The following is a 21,453-nucleotide window of genomic DNA, read 5'->3' on the forward strand; positions in this document are numbered from 1 at the left end:
GGTCACCCTCCAATCACATCTCCATAACAGCAATCAAGTCTGACTCATATTTTTATTTGAACCATCAACTCTTCTTTTTATAAATGCTATGTACATTCAAACAAAGAGTCTAGATGTTTTAACCACTCTCTCTGGCTTTCATTGCTGCAACACCCTTCTGCATTTTTTTTTACCCCTTTCCTGTCACACTGGGTTTTGTTAGTCTTTTCGCTACCCTACACCTCTGCTTGATGATTTCGATTTGATTTTTTAAACTCACCTTCAATCCCCCAATAATTACCTTACAGCTTTATATAACTCATACATTACAGAATTCGCCAGGAGAGTGGGCCCAGCATGGACCAAAGGGAATGCAAGGTGGAGGAGGTCAGGGTGAGGGAGTAAGGCTGGAGGGAATGAGGGTGGTTCTGAGTGGAGGGGGTAGGATGGAGGGAGTGAGGATGAAAGGAGTAAAGGTGGAGGGGAAGGGTGGAGAGTCTGAGGTTGGAGCGGGTGAGGTTTGAGGGAGTGAAGGTGGAGGGAGTGAGGATGGAGGGAGTGAAGAGGAAGGAGTGAAAGTGGAAGGAGTGAGGGTGGAGGGAGTGAAGGTGGAAAGAGTGAGCGTGGAGGGAATGAGGGTGGGTCTGAGAGTGGAGGGGGTAGGCTGCAGGGTGTGAAGATAAAGGGAGTAAATTTGAAGAGAGTGAGATGGAGGGAATGAGGGTGAAAGGGTGGGAAGGAGTGAGGATGGAAGGAGGTAATGAAGATATCCCTCCGCCAGAGGGCGTTGTATTCTGCCTGTATTAAAGATGGCGCTGCCGCTGTAATGGTCACAAGATGGCGTTGAGCACGCGCAATTACAGCGTAGCTCGTTAAGCCTCGTGATTAGCACGTGACCAGAGCAACTCACGTGATTCTTCAGTGACCAGGGGAACCTGAAGTGAAGGAAATAGGTGAGGGGTAAGGGAGAGGGTGAGGGTAGAGGGTAGTGGATTGAGGGTGAGGGGAGGGGTTGAGGGACAGGGACAGGGAGAGGGGTAGGGGAGAGGAGAGGGTGAGGGTCAGGGTCAGGGACAGGGACAGGGACAGGGACAGGGACAGGGGACAAGGGACGTGGAGGGGGAGATGAGAGAGTGAGGTGGAGGTGGGGCAGGGGCAGGGGAGGTGGGAGGAGGGTGTAGAGGGAATGTTTGGAGGGAGGGAGAAGATGATTGAGGGACTGGGTGAGGAGGGGGAGTGCAGGAGGGACAGATGTGTTTGGGGAAGGGAGGGGAGTTGCTGATTATGTGCTGTCTGTGTTGAGGGCTCAGGGCTGTGAGGAACCCTTGCTGTGAGAGAGAGAGAGTGTCAGTGTGTGAGAGAGAGAGAGAGAGAATGCGAGAGGAGCTAGATGTGGGGGAGTAACTAATGACTGATTGGAATGAAACCTTGTGTTATTGTTTATTGTGGTCAGATTGATGCAGATTGGAGTTTCACAAGGAGTGTATCTGCTGACGAGAGAGTGAGAGGGCTTCGACCTGGCTCACTCTGCATTTGAATTCACTGAAGGGCTGACAGAGGGAGTCTCTGTGGAGGTGACGCTGCTGAAAGGTGGGACTAGCATCACGGCTTCGAGCATCTGCAGACAGCTCCAGTTCAGCAACTGACAGACTACACTGAATATCACAAGTCTCACCGTGCGAACAGTCAAAGGGGATGAGGTGGCAGAATGGGAACAAACTATACTGAAGGTGAGAGCCTGTCGCAGTCCCTTCCTTGTTTTTAATGTGTCATTTGTCACCAGATAACATCATTATTAAGCTTCTGTTTATTGAAAAGTTCCTGGGGTGATTCATTTCCCTGTCATTTTCACTCTCACTCAGAAGGTTGTAGGTTTAATGGTGACCCTCTGACAGTGCAGCCACTTCTTTGGTGCTGACCCTGAACCCCCCCCTCTCCCCCCAATGAATAGCGGGGAGGAGGCACTCTTGTTGCCTGTTTGGATTGGAGTTGTGGGCTTTTACAGCTTGGACAGAGACCCTTTGGCCCATCTTGTCTATACTGGCCATCAGACATCCATCTAATCCAGTCCCGTTTTCCAGTACTATTCTATTGTGCTTCAAGTGCTTATCTAAATACTTCTGAGGCTTCCTGTATCAAACACTCAGGCAGTGAGTTCCCGAAATCCACAGCTCCCTGTGTGAACAAACATTTCCTCAAATCGCCTCTGAACTCTCTGCTCCTTCAAGTGGCGCCCCTTGGTTATAGACCCCTCAATTTTAAGGAGAAAAGTTTCTCTTTACCTACCCTGTCCCTCTGGGGTTTGTACGCCTCAATCAAGGTCCAGTAGCGGCTGAATGCTGACCATACCTGCAACACCCACTCCTCGTAAATCAATTTCTAATCATTGTCAGCTTGCTGAGCTCTGTGACTGGGTGCAGCATTCGGATGTTCTACGCCCTGAGTGTCTCATGACGATAATCCAGATAGGAGCAGGAGTTATGAGGAAGGCAAGGGGAATGCTGGTCATGATTATGGGAGTATAGAGTAAGGAAGTTTCACGAGGCTGTCAGAGACACTGCATTGTAAGAACTGAGTCATTTCAGCCTCCTGATTTAAAGAGGGACAGACCAGCGCTGGAGACAGTTCCCAGAACGTTGAGCAGGCTGCACTGATACCCAGTCACGGGGTGGCTGTCAGAGATGTCCCTTCATCTGTGGAGTTTGAACGAGGGGATGCGGCGTACACATAAGGGCCTCCCAATTTACAATGGGGGGGGGCGAGGAGGCATTTCGGGGGTCAGGAGTCTGTGGAAGCTGTATTCCAAGATATTAATCAACCAGGATTGAGGGGCTGAATAGCCTAATCCTACCTTTTCACATCTTCAGGAGGGTAGAGAGGAGATAGGTGGGGGATTAGAATGAGAGTGGAGTGGAAGAAGGCCATTCAGCCTGTCGAATTTGTTCTACCATGCACTGAGTTCATGGCTGATCTATTCATACTCCCCTCCACTTCCCTGCCTTTCCTCCATAACCCACTTCCCATCCTGATTAGCAGTCTGACTCTCCCAGCCCTCTGCAGTAAAGAATTCCACAGATTCAGTCCCTCTGAGCAGAGATTCCTGCTCCCCTCTGCCTTAAGTGTGCAGCCCTTTACTCTGAGACCGTGCAGTTGTAGACTCTCCAATAAGGGGAAACAGTTTCTCCATGTCTCCTCTACAAGTCCCCTAAGAATCTTGTGTGTTTTAACATGGGGAAGGGTGTAAGGCTGAAGAGGATGTAGGGACTAAAGGAAGTTTCAGAGGGGAGAGTTGTTGGTTGGGGTGTCGGGCTGGGTAGGTTACAGGGAGGGAGGATGTATAGACTGGATGGTCGTGAGAAAGTACCCCTTGGGAATTTCCAGTTGGATGAATGACGGGAGAGGTCTCCTTGCTGGGTGAGAGACACCCAGTTAGGTAGGGAGTCACGTGACTGCTAGCAGGATGTGTTTCCACTTGCTGTGATCACATTCCTCTGAACCAAATGAGTTTTACACCTGAACAGCTGTGCCTGGGCCTGCTCAGGAGGAAGTTGCTGTGCCTGTGGTTTCCTCAGCTTTGCAGTGAGGAAGCCGGTCTCACTCACTCACACACTCTCTCTCTCTCTCTCTCTCCCTCTGACTGAGATCCTCCTGAGCGCTTAGGTCTGTGGTGCGTGGACATCCTGCACTCCTTGTAAATCCCACTGAGAGCTGTTTGCAGCTGGATGGTATGGAGTTCCCTTCCTCATTTGAAACCCCCCTCAAAACCTTATCACTCTGTCCGTAGAATGAATGGTCTCTCCATCAGCTGGTTACTGGTGTGTTCAGTGTCTGACTCAGATGTATATGCCACGTTCGAGTCGTGAGTTCATGGAATGCCCTGCTAGTAGCAGTGGTGGACTCTCCCTCTTTATGGGCATTTAAACGGGCATTGGATAGGCATATGGAGGATAATGGGCTAGTGTAGGTTAGGTGGGCTTGGATCGGCGCAACATCGAGGGCCAAAGGGCCTGTACTGCGCTGTATTCTTCTATGTTCTATGTTCCTCTGGTCTGTGTTTGTGCACTGACTACAGTGTCCAGTCAGTTTAAAAAAACTTCCTTATTACTTGTCTTTTAATTATTTAGTGTAAAACACTGCCATCAGTACCTCTTTGTGGATTATGGGAGATTCCTGTGCCCCAGAATATCCACAATCCCAAAAAGAATATGGATTGAGCTGAATAACATCCAGTTGCTGATGGAAATGAAATTGAAAATGTGCGGTGTGTATCACTGGCCCCCTGGAACTGAGTGACTGGTCTCTATTCACTTGGGAAAGAAATGTATCCTTGGGGTAGTAGGGGAGAGTGTATAGGGAGCCCTACCTCTTCCTGAGTCCAGCTGATTGGCTGGGCCTTGACCTGTGACCCCTCTGTCCCCCATCTCTCCCTGCAGCGTGTGACTCTCACTGTCCTGTCGATGGTCCTGCTTTATCTTGTTGGTAAAGTGTGGTGATGGAAAAGGCACAGCAGCTCAGGCAGCATTTCAGGACCAAGTGAGTCACCATTTCAGGCAGGACCCTTCTTCAGGGTTGGGGAAGGGGGCTGAGAAATCTGTAGAGGGAGGGGGTGGGACTGGAGGAAAGGTGGGTGAAGGTAGGAGGTGTTAGTGATAGGTCAGTGGGGAGGGTGGAGCAGATAGGTGGGACCGAAGATGGACAGGTCAAAGGGGCAGATCTGAATCGGAGGGTTGGACCTTCGATGGGGTGGGGGGAAGGTAGATTTTGGATACTGGTGACTTTAACGTTGAGGCCTTGTGGTTGTAGGAAGATGAGGTGTTCCTCCTCCAGTTTGCAGGTGGCCTTGTGTAGATGGTGGAGGCGGCTCAGAATGGACATGTCATGGGGGGGGGGGGGGGAGGAGAGGGAGAGCGAGTTGAAATGGTTAGCCATGGGAAGGTGGGATTGGTTGGTGCGTATGGACCGGAGATATTCCCCTGAACAGTGCCACAAGTTTGCGCTTGGTCACTCCTGATGTAGAGGGGACCACATCTAGAGCCTCGGATGCAATAAATGACGTTGGATGATATGCATGAGTAAATATGCCAGATTTGAAATGATCCTTTGGAGGGGGAAGAGGAAGATGTGGGCACAGGTTTTGTACCTCTTACGGTGGCAGGGGAAGGTGCCAGGAGTGGAGAGGGGGTTGGTGGGGAGTGCAGACCTAATGAGGGAGTTGTGGAGGGAATGGTCCCTACGGAGTGCAGTCTTGGGAGTCTTTATCTTGTGCCTTGATCTGCTCAGCGACTCAGTGTGAATAGTTTGTAGCAGTGGGCTGCTCATCTGTGTCTGTCTGACTGCCCTCGATTTAAACGCTTTGAGGGTGTTTAAACCTAGCTCAGTCACACAGCACATTGTGAAAGGGAGACTGCCTCCCTATGAAATAGCGTCTTCACTTTAAATCGCTCCTTGTTTCCAGCTCCCTTCGTGCACCCCCCCCCCCATTCCATTCCATCCCACTGGATATGATGCCTGCAGCCAACTGGATTCCCTCTGTAAATCCCTCTGTCTCGATCTCTTCCCTCCTCCGAGCAGTTTATTACCTCTTCAGTAGTTTTAGGGCAGGGCAAGGATGGTGTCATGGTCATGTATGTTGTGGACCAGGCCAGACCCACTCAAAATATTTTAAGAAGGTCACTTAGACCCTAACTCTTTGTTACTTGTAAGGCAGATGTGAAGTGGATATTCCAGGTATAATGCAGCTGGTCAAATCACTTGGCTTTAAGCAAAACAGAATTTATTTAAACACAACAGTTGAGTTGCTAATAAACAAAGAGGGATTTGAATTGAATTGAATTTATTGTCACGTGTACCGAGGCACAGTGAAAAGCTTTGTCGTGCGAGCAATAGAGTCATAGAGAGGTATAGTACGGAAACAGACCCTTCGGTCCAACATGTCCATGCCGACCAGATATCCCAACTCCATCTAGTCCCATTTGCCAGCCCCCAGCCCATATCCCTCCAAACCCTTCCTATTCATATACCCTATTCCTGAAGAAGGGCTTATGCCCGAAACGTCGATTCTCCTGTTCCCTGGATGCTGCCTGACCTGCGCTTTTCCAGCAACACATTTTCAGCTCTGATCTCCAGCATCTGCAGACCTCACTTTCTCCTATTCATATACTCATCCAAATGCCTCTTAAATGTTGCAATTGAACCAGCCTCCACGACATCCTCTGGCAGCTCATTCCACACACGTACCACCCTCTGCATGAAAAAGTTGCCCCTTAGGTCTCTTTTATATCGTTCCCCTCTCACCCTAAACCTATACCCTCTAGTTCTGGACTCCTCGACCCCAGGGAAAAGACTTTGTCTATTTATCCTATCCATGCCCCTCATAATTTTGTAAATCTCTATAAGGTCACCCCTCAGCCTCCGACGCTCCAGGGAAAACAGCCCCAACCTGTTCAGCCTCTCCCTATAGCTCAGATCCTCCAACCCTGGCAACATCCTTGTAAATCTTTTCTGAACCCTTTCAAATTTCACAACATCTTTCCGATGGGAAGGAGACTAGAATTGCACGCAATACTCCAACAGTGGCCTAACCAATGTCCTGTACAGCTGCAACATGACCTCCCAACTCCTGTACTCAATACTCTGACCAATAAAGGAAAGCATACCAAATGCCTTCTTCACTATCCTATCTACCTGCGACTCCACTTTAAAGGAGCTATGAACCTGCACTCCAAGGTCTCTTTGTTCAGCAACACTCCCTCAGACCTTACCATTAAGTGTATAAGATTTGCTTTCCCAAAATGCAGCACCTCGCATTTATCTGAATTAAACTCCATCTGCCATTTTTTGGATTAGTGGTGCTGGAAGAGTACAGCAGTTCAGGCAGCATCCGAGGAGCAGCAAAAACGATTTTTCGGGCAAAAGCCCTTCATCAGGAATAAAGGCAGAGAGCCTGTAGCTTGGAGAGATAAGCTAGAGGCGTGTGGGGGTGGGGAGAAAGTAGCATAGAGTACAATAGGAGAGTCGGGGAGGGGATGAAGGTGATAGGTCATAGAGGAGGGTGGAGTGGATAGGTGGAAAAGGAGATAGGCAGGTAGGACAAGTCATGGGGACAGTGCTGAGCTGGAAGTTTGGAACTAGGGTGAGGTGGGGGAAGGGGAAATGAGGAAACTGTTGAAGTCCACATTGATGCCCTGGGGTTGAAGTGTTCCGAGGCGGAAGATGAGGCGTTCTTCCTCCAGGTGTCGGGTGGTGAAGGAGCGGCGGTGAAGGAGGCCCAGGACCTCCATGTCCTCGGCAGAGTGGGAGGGGGAGTTGAAATGTTGGGCCACAGGGCGGTGTGGTTAATTGGTGCGGGTGTCTTGGAGATGTTCCCTAAAGCGCTCTGCTAGGAGGCGCCCAGTCTCCCCAATGTAGAGGAGACAGCATCGGGAGCAATGGATACAATAAATGATATTAGTGGATGTGCAGGTAAAACATTGATGGATGTGGAAGGCTCCTTTAGGGCCTTGGATAGAGGTGAGGGAGGAGGTGTGGGCGCAGGTTTTACAGTTCCTGCGGTGGCAGGGGAAGGTGCCAGGATGGGAGGGTGGGTTGTAGGGGGGCGTGGACCTGACCAGGTAGTCACGGAGGGAACGGTCTGTGTGGAAGGCGGAGAGGGGTGGGGAGGGAAATATATCCCTGGTGGTGGGGTCTTTTTGGAGGTGGCGGAAATGTCGGCGGATGATTTGGTTTATGCGAAGGTTGGTAGAGTGGAAGGTGAGCACCAGGGGCGTTCTGTCCTTGTTACGGTTGGAGGGTGAGGTCTGAGGGCGGACGTGCGGGATGTGGATGAGATGCGTTGGAGGGCATCTTTAACCACGTGGGAAGGGAAATTGCGGTCTCTAAAGAAGGAGGCCATCTGCCATTTCTCAGCCCTTTGGCCCATCTGGTCCAGATCCTGTTGTAATCTGAGGTAACAGGTAGATTGAGTTAAGTAGCAGAGATAGTAAATAATAGGTAAACAGTGACAAAAACACAGGTGAATATTAAGAGTTTGAGAGTCCATTCAGTACCCTAACAACAGTAGGGTAGAAACAGTTACGAAATTGGCTGGTGCGTGTGTTCAGGTGGAGGTTGTAGAAAAACATTGCCATGGTGCGGTGGATCTTTTAAAACTTTAGCGGCCTTTTCTTGACAGCGGGCCTGGTAGATGGATTCTATAGATGGGAGGTTGGCCTTTGTGATTGTCTGGGCTGAGTTCACCACTCTCTGTAACCGTCTCCGATCTTGAATGGTACAGTTGCCATACCAGGTAGTGATACACCCAGACAGAATGCTCTCGATGGCACACCTATAAAAGTTGGCAAAAGTATTTGCCGTCATGGCAAATTTCCTGAACTGCCTGAGGAAGAAAAGATGTTGTTGGGCCTTTGTAACCAGTGCGTCCACATGAAGAGTCCAAGAAAGTTTGTTGTGGATGACCACTCCCAGGACCTTGACACTGTCCACTGGTTCCACTTCTGTGCTGTTAATGTTTAGGGGGGGCATGAATAACATCCCGGTGAAAGTCAATAATGAGTTCCTTGGTTTTGCCGGCATTGTGAGTTAGGTTGTTCTCAGTGCACCATTTTTCCGGGTTTTCCACCTCCCGTCTGTTGTCTGTTTCGTTTCCATCTGCGATTCGACCGATCATGGTGGTGTCATCAGTGAACTTGTAAGTGGCATTAGTCTGGTATTTGGTGATGCAGTCATGGGTATACAGTGAGTACAGTAGGGGGGGCTGAGCACGCACCCCTGGGGGCCTCCAGTGTTAAGTGTTAGTGATGATGAAATATTGTCCCCAGTCTTCACTGATTGTGGCCTGTGGGTCAGGAAACTGAGGATCCAGTTGCAGAGAGTGGGGCTTCGTCTGAGATCACTAAGTTTGGTAATCAGTCTCGAGGGGATAATAGTGTTGAAGGCTGAACTGTAGTCAATGAGTAGGATTCTTACGTAGCTGTTCTTGGTGTCAGGATGTTCTAGGGAGGAGTGAAGGGCAAGTGATATGGCATCTGACATGGATTTGTTGGTTCGATAGTCAAATTGGAGTGGGTCAAGAGTAGTGGGGAGGCTGGAGTAGATTAATGCCATGACCAGTCTTTCAGAGCACTTCATGCCCACCGAGGTTAGGGTCACTGGGCGGTAGTCATTGAGACATGCTGCATGAGCCGCCTTAGGCGCAGGGATGATGTTGGCCCTCTTGAAACAGGCAGGGACAGTGGCCTGCTGCAGGGGGAGGTTGAAGATGTCTGAGAAGATCTCTGCCAGTTGATCTGTGCTTGCTCTGAGTGCACGGCCTGGTACATCATGTCTGGTCCCATCACTTTCCTTGGATTCACACTAATTTAGAATAACTTAACTATTGGAAAACTTAACCAACCTGGTACAGTAACTATTTCACATGGATGATTCTTGGAATGGTAGGTCTAACATACGAGGAATGGCTGAGGATCCTGGGATTGTATTCATTGGAGTTTAGAAGATTAAGGGGAGATCTAATAGAAACTTGCAAGGTAACACATGGCTTGGAAAGGGTGGACGCTAAGAAATTGTTTCCGTTAGGCGAGGAGACTAGGACCCGTGGACACAGCCTTAGAATTAGAGGGGGTAAATTCAGAACAGAAATGCGGAGACATTTCTTCAGCCAGAGAGTGGTGGGCCTGTGGAATTCATTGCTACAGAGTGCAGTGGAGGCCGGGATGCTAAATGTCTTCAAGGCAGAGATTGATAAATTCTTGATGTCACAAGGAATTAAGGGCTACGGGGAGAGTGCGGGTAAGTGGAGTTGAAATGCCCATCAGCCATGATTAAATGGCGGAGTGGACTCGATGGGCCGAATGGCCTTACTTCTACTCCTATGTCTTATGGTCTTATTACTAATGAACTGTTCCAATACGGTAATGACCCAGAAACACACTCCCTTGGCAGCAAAAAGGTAAATCCAAACCCAGATTCTTACAGGCAGGAGGGAGCAGCATAAAGAGAGAGATTTCAGAGAAAATCAGAGGAGTTCTTTACTGAAGCTTGTGACTCTCCTGGAATCACACACCTTGTGACTGAAAAAGCTAAAACAAAATAGAAAACGCTTGAACTGGGAGAACTCCCCTTCAATTGTTAAACCAGCCTTTTCCTAGACTCTAGGGCACCTCTGCCTTTATGACCTCTCCTCAAAAAAAAACCGAGGACAAGAAACCTTGTTAAGGTGACAGCATCGTCACACGTAGCAATCCGGAACCCCAGGCCAATGTTCTGGTTCGCACCTGGCCAATGGTGAAATTTCAATTCGGTAAAATCTGGAATTGAAATGTCTTCGCCCGGAGAACGGTGATCCTGTGGAAGTCTCTGCCACAGTAGGAGTATGAGGACAAAAGGTTGAATGTTTTCAAGATGGAGATATAGCTCTTAGCCCTAATGGGATGGAAGGGTAAGAGGAGAAAGTGGGTGCAGGGGACTGAGTTGGATGTTTAAGCTCGAATGGTGCAGACAGCAAGGCAGAATGGCTTACTCCAGCCCCTTTTCTCTGTGTTACTCTGTAATGGCCGTACATTGTCTTAAGTAATGGTGGTGACAGGAAAGGAGCACCTTACAGGGACTCCAGGGTGATGTTGGACTAGAGGAGTGGACAGGGAAAGATGAACCTTTGAGTTTTAGTAATTTAATATTAAATGTATTCAGTATTTTACTATTTTTACGATTTATTCAGTAATCTGTTCTGTAATCCAAGATGGCACCTGATCGTGGTGACATTATCCACTCTTCCCTGTACCCAGGTACAAGTGACAATATTAAATAAATAAACATAAATCTTAAAACCAATCCGGTTCTCTGATGTCCTTCAGGAATGAAATCTGCCATCCTCAGTCAGCCTGGCCTACATGTGACTCCAGACCTCCTCAATAGTGTCTGAAATGGCAGAGCAATTCCCTCTGCTTGAGGGTAATTGGGGCTAGGGAAAACGATGCAGGCCTTACCAGAGACACCCACATCCCGTGCGAGGACCTAGAGGTCAGCTGCCTTTCTGCCAGGGTGACGTTGTTTGAGAATTTCTCTTGTGCTGTGAGATGTTTGAAGGTGTGGCAGGGTGACTCTGTTGGGTGATTTGAAGTCTGTAACACAATCAGCCACTGCTGCCGCCTGGTTGTCCCCACAGCTTTCTCCGTCGCACTGATCGATGCAGTGTTTGACAAGGATGAGCGTGTCCGGAAGGAGATCTCGCAGGCTCTTCGGGAGCTGGGCCGGAGCCACCCTCGCCTTGTTCTCCTGGCCTGTCACTCCTACCTCAGCAAACACAGTAAGGTAGGTCCAGGGCTCAGGCCTTTCCCACAGCAGACACTGCTGCCATTCGCTTTTGTACGGACCAGATTCTCAAACTCTCTGCCCTGCGAGATGTGATCAGCTGTATTCGGGGGGAGGAATTTCGACCCCATCGTGTCCGTGCTGGCTCGCTGTCTCTTTCTGTGAATCTCGGAGTTCCTCACTCCCTACCCCCCGGCACTGTTCTCCAAGCCCTGCATGTTTTCCTCTGTCTGTCTGACAGCCCTGGTCCCTCTGCAGATAAATCAGCTTTCACCACACTCTCAAGCAACCCCTCCGAGAACCAGGCAGTCTCTGGCGACTTTTCACCTTGTGTCATTGAAATAAAATACCCCTTATACTCGTCCCATTGGCTGGAAGGTTACAACACTTTAAGCGCCCTCGCCGCCCCTCCCTCGCCGCGCCCCCCCCCCCCCTCGCCTCAGGCCCCCCCCCTCGCCTCGCTCGGCCCCCCCCCCCACCCCGCCTCGCTCGCTCGCCCCCCCCCCTCGCCTCGGCCCGGCCCTCCCCCTCGCGTCCCCCCTCGGCCTCTCGTGCTCTTATGCCCTCTTTCTCCAGTTGCTACAGGGCCATCGCGTCATCGTACTCCACACTATGGAGGCCATCGTCAAAGAAACCATCAGCCAACTCGACCAGTCCTTGGCCAAGATGATCATCTCCTTGGCTTCCGACGAGATGACCAGGATGAAGGCAAGTACCCCCTTTGCTGTCCATCCGAACACAACCCCCAGGCTCCTCACTCCACAACCCCACCCCATCCACTAACTGGAACCTTCTTTGCTGAACTCTACTTCATCTTTGTGTGTGGATGGTGTTTCAGGCGTGGGGACTATCACCCCACACCTCCGTGCGTTGTGTGTTCCAGTCTCTCTGCAGAGACTACAGCACAAAGACTGACACACCCTAGGTCAGCGCCGAGGGAGCACTGTGGAGGGTCAGCACTGAGGGGGCGCAGCACACCTGTATGCGGTAGGGTGGTGAGGGTCCTGGTGGTGGAGAGTGTCTGCTTGCCTGCATGTGATTTACCCCACTCCTGGTTTCTTTCAGGATATTGTCCCCGAGTGGCAAGAAGCTGCCAGCCAGCTGCTGGTGGCCCTGGGCTGCAGGTTCATCAACGAGGTGATGGAGGAGATTCTGCAGAAGTTCCAGCCGGGGGTCCTGCCCCATTACTTTGTGGTTCAGACACTGGGCAACCTCGCCACGGCAAACGGTGAGGCCGCTGGGTTTACCTGCTTCCCCCTCCTGATGCCCGAGTCTGTGGCCTCCTCCCTGAGAGATTTCCTCCTCTGATGGCAGGGCACCGTTTCCTGGTTACAGCCAGTGCAGACCGTCAGGGATGATTACTGAATCTGTGCCAACTGAACCTGCAGGTTAACCTTTGAGAATCCTGAACCACGACTCTCAAGCCCCCTTGTGCTTCAGATTCTGAAGTCTTGCCTCATTTGAAAATAGCCTATGCCTCTATTCTTCCTACCAAAGTGTATAACCTCTCACTTTCCCATGTACTCCATCTACCAATCCTTTGCCCACTTTCCTAGCGTGTCCAAATCCTTCTGCAACCTCTGTGTTTCCTCAACATTCCCTGTCCCTCCACCTATCTTTGTGTCACCTACAAACTTAGCAACAATGCCCACGGTTCCTTCATCCAGATCGTTAATCTGTGACATGAATAGTTGTGATGCCAACACTGACCCCTGTGGAACTCTACTAGTCACCAGCTGCTATCCTGAAAGACCCTTTTATCCCCACACACTGCCAGTCAGCCAATCCTCTACCCGTGCCAGTACCTTGCCATTAACACCATGGGCTTGTATCTTATTTAGCTGCCCCTGATGCAACACCTTGTCAAAGGCCTTCTGAAAATCTAAATACATCACGTCCACTGGCTCTCCTTTGTCTAACTTACTCATTACCACCTCGAAGAATTTAACAGATTTGTCAAGCATGATGTCTCCTTGACAAAGCTGAGCTGACTCTGCCTTGGTTTACCCTGCACTCCAAGGGGTCGATACATTGGAATCTTGGAAGATGATGGCTGTCGATTTTGGGACGGTTCCTATAGATTGGATGCTTCCAAATGGTAGCCCACTATCTCAGGAGAGAGCGAGCAGCCGGGGCACTTCAGACCTGGTTTTACATTACATTCGGGGAAAAATACTGGAATCTTTTATAAGAAAATTGTTAAATACATGCTTGAATAGTGATGAGTGGGCATAGTCAGCACGGATTTACAAATGGGAAATTGTGTAGAGTTTTTTTTATCAATATTGTTGGTAACATCATAAAGGCAAGTCAATGGACGTAATCTAGTTAGATTTTCAGAAGGCTGTTGTTAAAAGTGCCCCATGTGCTGGTGAGGAAAGCGAAAGCAGGTGGGATCGGAGGACATGTACTGGCTTGGAGTAAGTATTGGCTAACAGCGACGGGGAACGGCAGTAAATAAGCCATTCTCACATTACAGGCTGTTGTTGGAGGGGTACCACCAAGATCAGCACTTGTGACCCCAGCTGTTCACAATGTGCATCGGTGACCCAGAGATGGGGACCAAATGGATTCTCTCCCAGTTTGGGAAATGTACGAAGCCAGGTAGGAACGTGTGCTGTGAGGAAGATGAAAAGCAGCTTCAGGAAAATTTGGGAAATTCAGTGAGTGGACGGGCGGCAGATGGAATCTAAGGTGGAAAAATGTGAGGTTTATCCCCTTTGGTGGGAGCAACAGATGTGCAGACTACTTCTGAGATGGTAAGAGATTGGATAGCGTGGGTGTCCAACAGGACATGGTGCCGTTGTCAGCAAGTTCCCAAAGGCCGGCACACAGCTGCTGCAAGTTATCGGGAAGGACTGATAGACTGTTAGCCTTTATCACGAGACAAATGGATTACAGGAGTAGGGAGGTCGTGACTCAGTTAAAGTTCCTGGGAATCTGAAATAAAAGCAGTGCTGGAGAAACTCTGCAGGTTTGGCAGCTTCAGAGCTAAAGAGAACAGAAGAGGTTCTGAAGGTGTCACATCGGATTCGAAGTGGTCACTCTGTTTCTCTCTACACAGATACTGCCGAGTTTCTCCAGCTTTGTGTTTGTTTCAGATTTCCAAGTTTCAATCTCATCTTCCTGCCATGGTGGGATTTGAACCCACATCCCAGCACATCAGCCTGGCTCTCTGGACAAAGCGTTCAGTCACATCACCAACGAGACCTTCTCCCTCTGTTTCGTGCCTCCACCAATAGGATACGTAGAAAGCAGGAATCATCAGCAGTGCTTTGTCCGGAGGCTCACTGAAGATGTTACCGAGTATGGTAACAAAATGTCTGAAAATGAACCTTCCATCTCAGTGAGCAAACCTACATCCGGACTCTCCTCCAATGTTTATAAATCCAGTAAAGCTTTGGCTGCTCATACAACTTTCTCTGACAAAGATTTGTCCCCTCAGTCCCTGCAGTACCTCTGCAATTGGACCATTTGGCTTATCGTTTATGATTGGAATACTAATTGCTAATGTGATAATCCATGCCCAGTGTTTGCCCACTGCCTCTGTCCTGACTGTTTGGTTTATTCTCCAGTGTATGGCATGGTGCCCTTCCTGACGGCCATCTTGGGGACAATGCTGCCAATGCTGGGGATGGCAAAACATGACTCTATGAAATCCGTGTTCACCATCGGTAAGATCACTGTTTAACATGATGGGTGTAGAGGACGCTTTACTCTGTGTCTAACCCCATGCTGTCCCTGTCCTGGGAGGGTTCAGTAGGGGACAGTGTTGAGGGAACTTTGTATCTAGAAACACAAACTGCAGATGTTGGAATCCAAGGTAGACGAGCAGGAGGCTGGAAGAACACATCAGGAGGTTAAGTTGACACTTCGGTTGTAACTGAACAAGGGTCTTGAAGAAGGGTTATATCTGAAATGTTGACTACTTCACCTCCTGATGCTGCTTGGCTTGCTGTGTTCTTCCAGCCTCCTGCTTGTTACTCTGTACCTAACCCTGTGCTGGGAATGTTCAATGGGGGACAATGTAGAGTGAGTTTACTCTGTATCTAACCCAAGTGCTGTCCCTGACTCTGGGAGTGTTTGGAGAGAGTGTAGAGGGTGCTTTAGTCTGTCTGACCCCATGTTGGGAGTGTTTATCGGTGGCAGTGGGGTGGGGCTGATTGTGGAACAGAGTTGAGAATCTCTGCAGAGTAATTGGGTGACCGAAGTGGAAATGATTGAGTTTTGAAAGGGAATTGGATGGGCACCTGAGGGAAGTGGGGCTAATGGGGACTGAGTGTATGGATCCACTGGGATGGGATGGTGCTGAATGGTCTTGCGCTGTGCCATGAGGAGTGCTGTCTCTGTAGTTTCCCGGTTTAGTGCTGCGGTGGTGTTGGGGTGTGTGTGTGTGGTATTGCTAGCGTTCCCCTTCCTGTGTTATTGCCTGGCTTCCAGCTCTGGGCCGTTTCAGCGAGAGTATCCTGGAGTACCTGGCGAACCTGGATAAGGCCCCAGACCCCACTGTCAGGAAGGACGCCTTCTCCAGCGAGATCTACACTTCCTACGAGATCCTTTTCAACGTGTGGCTGCAGCACAAAGAGGCCAAGGTGAGGGCTGTTCCCACCTCCCCCCCCCCCCCCCCAAGCAAGGGGGCTGATCCCATTCTCCAAATGTTAATGTTTCGGGTCCAGTTTCCCTCCTTCAGGACTCGCTGTAGCTGACTCGGTGTCCTGTACAGATCTGTCATAACCTCCCTGCTCTGATCAACTATGCCACGGTTGATGAAGGCAGGTATCTCTTCTGCCTTCTGAACCATCACCATAACCTGTCCTCTGAACTTTCTGCTACCTATCACTCTGTGTACGGCCTTGTCTTGTTAATTTTTCCCAAGGGAGTGCACCAACCCACGTTGTTTTCAGGTTAAGTTCCATCTGCCGCTGGTCTGTCTATCTGACCAATCCAGTTAACCCTCCACCTCATACCACCTTCAATCACCTGGCCAGCCGTCATGTCATCTGCAGACCTCCTTCTCCTCCTACCCCAACATCCCTCATCTCTGAGGTTTGATGAGGACAGTGTAGAGGGAGCTTTACTCTGTATCTAACCCTGTGCTGTCCCTGTCCTGGAAGTGTTTGATGGGGGGGGACGGTGAAAAGGGAGCTTTACTTTGTATGAAACCCCATGTTGCATGTTGTTATAGACACAGTGACCAAGTTTTGGTTCCTCAGTACTGACCTTCTGTCTGCGAGGTAGCTGTCTTTGCCATCCTGTTGTGTGGTGAATGTTTGCATTGAGTTTCTCTCACCAGCTGAGGGCCAGTGTGGTGGACGCTGTTGGGCCACATGTCGTACCTGCTACCACCCGACAAACTGGAGGAACAACTGCCCCAAACTAATCCCTGGCATCCTGTCTCTCTACAAGAAACATTCCGAACACTTCACATTACCAGGTAAGCACCGACTCTGGCAGCAGGATGCTCTCTCATTCGCGAAGAGATCACAGAGGCTGTCTGACCAGTCTCTCCCATTTGTCGTACACACTCCCCGCTCCATGTAACGTCCACCACCCTCTTGTGTCAGGGTGCTGGACTGTCTCGTGGGGCAGATTTGCATGAGTTTATTTTCAATACATAACCGTATGGAGAGAATCCAAGTTTGTTCTCCAGCTCTACCAGCAACAGGAAATGGAAAACATCCAGAGGGAACGCAACCCCCTCTCTCACCCCCCCTCTCTCACCCCCCCTCTCTCACCCCCCCTCTCTCACCCCCCCTCTCTCACCCCCCCTCTCTCACCCCCCCTCTCTCACCCCCCCTCTCTCACCCCCCCCTCTCTCACCCCCCCCTCTCTCACCCCCCCCTCTCTCACCCCCCCCTCTCTCACCCCCCCCTCTCTCACCCCCCCCTCTCTCACCCCCCCCTCTCTCACCCCCCCCTCTCTCACCCCCCCCTCTCTCACCCCCCCCTCTCTCACCCCCCCCTCTCTCACCCCCCCCTCTCTCACCCCCCCCTCTCTCACCCCCCCCTCTCTCACCCCCCCCTCTCTCACCCCCCCCTCTCTCACCCCCCCCTCTCTCACCCCCCCCTCTCTCACCCCCCCCTCTCTCACCCCCCCCTCTCTCACCCCCCCCTCTCTCACCCCCCCCTCTCTCACCCCCCCCTCTCTCACCCCCCCCTCTCTCACCCCCCCTCTCTCACCCCCCCCTCTCTCACCCCCCCCTCTCTCACCCCCCCCCTCTCTCACCCCCCCCTCTCTCACCCCCCCCTCTCTCACCCCCCCTCTCTCACCCCCCCCTCTCTCACCCCCCCCTCTCTCACCCCCCCCTCTCTCACCCCCCCCTCTCTCACCCCCCCCTCTCTCACCCCCCCCTCTCTCACCCCCCCCTCTCTCACCCCCCCCCCTCTCTCACCCCCCCCTCTCTCACCCCCCCCTCTCTCACCCCCCCCTCTCTCACCCCCCCCTCTCTCACCCCCCCCTCTCTCACCCCCCCTCTCTCACCCCCCCCTCTCTCACCCCCCCCTCTCTCACCCCCCCCCCTCTCTCACCCCCCCCCCTCTCTCACCCCCCCCCTCTCTCACCCCCCCCCCCTCTCTCACCCCCCCCCTCTCTCACCCCCCCCCCTCTCTCACCCCCCCCCTCTCTCACCCCCCCCCCTCTCTCACCCCCCCCCCTCTCTCACCCCCCCCCCTCTCTCACCCCCCCCCTCTCTCACCCCCCCCCCTCTCTCACCCCCCCCCCTCTCTCACCCCCCCCCCTCTCACCCCCCCCCTCTCTCACCGACCCCCCTCTCACCCCCCCCCTCTCTCACCCCCCCCCCTCTCTCACCCCCCCCCCTCTCTCACCCCCCCCCCCCTCTCACCCCCCCCCTCTCACCCCCCCCCTCTCACCCCCCCCCCTCTCACCCCCCCCCCTCTCACCCCCCCTCTCTCACCGACCCCCCCCTCTCTCACCCCCCCCCCTCTCTCACCCCCCCCTCTCTCTCACCCCCCCCCTCTCTCTCACCCCCCCCCTCTCTCTCACCCCCCCCCTCTCTCTCACCCCCCCCCTCTCTCTCACCCCCCCCCTCTCTCACCGACCCCCCCTCTCTCACCCCCCCCCCCTCTCTCACCCCCCCCCCCTCTCTCACCCCCCCCCCCCTCTCTCTCACCCCCCCCCTCTCTCACCGACCCCCCCTCTCTCACCCCCCCCCCCCCCCTCTCTCACCCCCCCCCCCCCCCTCTCTCTCACCCCCCCCCCCCCCCCTCTCTCACCCCCCCCTGTTTAGGTCAGAGGTCTATTTCCTGCTCTCTGGCCAACCTTATATTTGTCAATTGTCATGACCAGTAGTGACGAGCACGACCATTATCGTGTCCCCTCTGGTCTACAAACTGTCACAAAATGTCTACAAACTGTCATAAAATGTCTAAAATCTCAAAGACAGTACCACATTGACCAACTTGCTTGGTTGGCTGCTACTCGGGCAATAACATTTCACACCAGGTTTTGTTATGGACAGCACGATCGCTCACACTTAACAAGAGCAGTGAAAATGGATTTCTAATCTTGGCAACTTTAAACCCCCAAAACAAGCAGACACATGTGATGAAGGCAAAGTACAATATACCATGGGTGCAACAAATATAGACCGAGTAAACAAAGTTCCAAAGGCCAAAGACCAGGCGACAAGGTGGCAGGTTATTTCCCTCCCAGTGCTCCTGATTATATTTGCAGTGTTGTGATGCAGATGGTCGTCCTTCCATTCGGTGGTTGATCAGGTGAACATGAATCATATGAAAAGTCGTTTAACCTTCCTCAGGTTTGTGGTTGTCTTCTCTGCTGGATGGGATTTCAGGAGGTGGTGAACGCAACATTACAGCGCAGTACAGGCCCTTCGGCCCTCCATGTTGCGCTGTCCTGTGAAACCAATCTGAAGCCCTTCTAACCTACACTATTCCATTCTCGTCCGTATGCCTATCTAATAACCATTTAAATGACTTTAAAGTTGGTGAGTCTACTGTTGCAGGTAGTGCATTTCATGCCTCTACTACTGAGTAAAGAAACTACCTCTGACATCTGTCCTGTAGCTATCACCCCTCAATTTAAAGCAATATTCCCTCGTGCTAGCCATCACCATCAAAGGAAAAAGGCTCTCCCTGTCCACCCTATCTAACCCTCTGGTTATCTTTTATGTCTCAGTTAAACCACCTCTCAACCTTCTTCTCTGTAACGAAAACAGCCTCAAGTCCCTCAGCCTTTCCTCGTAAGGCCTTCCCTCCATACCAGGCAACATCCTGGTAAATCTCTGAACCCTTCCCAATGCTTCCACATCCTTCCTGTAATGCGGTGACCAGAACTGCACGCAGTGCTCCAAATATGTCCGCACCAGAGTTTTGTATAGCTGCAACATGACCTCATGGCTCTGAAACTCAACCCCTCTATCAATAAAAGCTAACACACTGTGCATCTTAAAAATCCTATCAACCTCAGTGGCAACTTTGAGGGATCTATGTACATGGACACCGAGATCTCTCTGCTCATCTACACTACCAAGAATCTTGCCCTTAGCCCAATACTCTGCACTCCTGTTACTCCTTCCAAAGTGAATCACCTCACACTTGTCCGCATTAAACTCCATTTGCCACCTCTCAGCCCAACTCTGCAGCTTATCTATGTCTCTCTGTAACCTACAACATCCTTCAGCACTATCCACAACTCCACCGACCTTAGTATCATCCGTAAATTTACCAACCCATCCTTCTGTGCTCGCATCCAGGTCACTTATGAAAATGACAAATAGTGGACACAGAACAGATCCTTGTGGTAACTGAACTCCAGGATGAACATTTCCCATCAACCACCACCTTCTGTCGTCTTTCAGCTAGCCAATTTCTGATCCAAACCACTGTCACCCTCAATCTCATGCCTCCTATTTTGCATGCCTATTTTGTTCAGTAGCCTACCGTGGGGAACCTTATCAAATGCTTTACTGAAATCCATATACACCACATCAACTGGTTTACCCTCCTCTACCTATTTGGTCACCTTCTCAAAGAACTCTAAGGTTTGTGAGGCACCACCTACCCTTCACAAAACCGTGTTGACTGTCCCTAATCAACCTATTCCTTTCTAAATGATTATAAATCCTATCTCTTTACCCACAACAGAAGTCAGGCTCACTGGTCTATAATTACCAGGGTTGTCTCTACTCCCCTTCTTTAACATGGGGACAATATTGGCTATCCTCCGGTCGGTCTTCTGGCGCTATTCTTGTAGACAATGACAGCATAAAAATCAAAGTCAAAGGCTCGGCAATCTCCTTCCTGGCTTCCCAGAGAATCTGAGGATAAATCCCATCTGACTCAGGGGATTTATCTATTTTTACACTTTCTAGAATTTCTAACACCACCTTGTGAACCTCAATCCCATCTTGTCTAGTGTCCTGTATCTCCGTAATCTCCTCAACCACATTCTTTTTCCAGTGTGAATACTGACGAAAAATATTCATTTAGCACTTCCATTATCTCCTCTGACTCCACGCACAACTTTCCACTACTATCTTTGATTAGCCCTAATCTTATTCTAGTCATTCTTTTATTCCTGATATACCTATATAAAGCCTTGGGGTTTTCCTTGATCCTATTCACCAACGACTTCTCATGTCCCCTCCTGGCTGCTCTTAGCTCTCTCTTTAGATCTTTCCTGGCTAACTTAACTCTCAAGCGCCCTAACTGAGCCTTCACATCTCATCCTAACATAAGCCGCCGCCTTCCTCTTGACCAGAAATTCAACTTCTTTAGTAAACCACCGGTCCCTCGCTCGACCACTTCCTGCCTGCCTCACAGGAACATACTTATCAAGGACACGCTATAGCTGTTCCTTGAATAAGCTTCATGTTTCAATTGTGCCCATTCCCTGCAGTTTCCTTCCCCATCCGATGCATCCTAAATCGTGCCTAATCTCTGAGAGAGGGGGATGCTTTCTGTCTGCAAACTGTGGATGGTTTCCCTTATTATTTTGCTGCTCTTGGTACTTGCAGCTTGTGAACACACGAGCTCAACCAGCAGCTATCGCCGGGCAGACTTGCCCCAACTGAAAAGATATTTGCTGGTCACTATACAATGGGTACAGGGATGGATCAGAGGCTAGGAATACTGCAGCAAGTATGTGGTAGAAGATGCCGTCCAACGCATCTCATCCATGTCCTGC

The 21,453-nt window shown here is 50.9% G+C and overlaps 1 protein-coding gene across 1 annotated transcript; it reads left to right on the forward strand.

Moving 5' to 3' along the window:
- Nucleotides 1-871: 871 nt before the first annotated feature.
- LOC122550347 (maestro heat-like repeat-containing protein family member 1) lies at nucleotides 872-16,710 on the forward strand. Its single transcript, XM_087986866.1, has 8 exons — nucleotides 872-932; nucleotides 1,433-1,709; nucleotides 11,141-11,286; nucleotides 11,863-11,994; nucleotides 12,352-12,514; nucleotides 14,862-14,960; nucleotides 15,727-15,878; nucleotides 16,580-16,710. The coding sequence occupies exons 2-8, from the start codon at nucleotides 1,688-1,690 to the stop codon at nucleotides 16,664-16,666; spliced, it is 801 nt and encodes a 266-aa protein (XP_087842992.1). The 5' UTR covers nucleotides 872-932; nucleotides 1,433-1,687; the 3' UTR covers nucleotides 16,667-16,710.
- The last annotated feature ends 4,743 nt before the right edge of the window (nucleotides 16,711-21,453 follow it).

The sequence above is a fragment of the Chiloscyllium plagiosum genome, unplaced genomic scaffold, assembly GCF_037043375.1.
Source record: "Chiloscyllium plagiosum isolate Xiang-an unplaced genomic scaffold, Cpla_swu_hap1 HiC_scaffold_5, whole genome shotgun sequence".
Lineage (NCBI taxonomy): Eukaryota > Metazoa > Chordata > Chondrichthyes > Orectolobiformes > Hemiscylliidae > Chiloscyllium > Chiloscyllium plagiosum.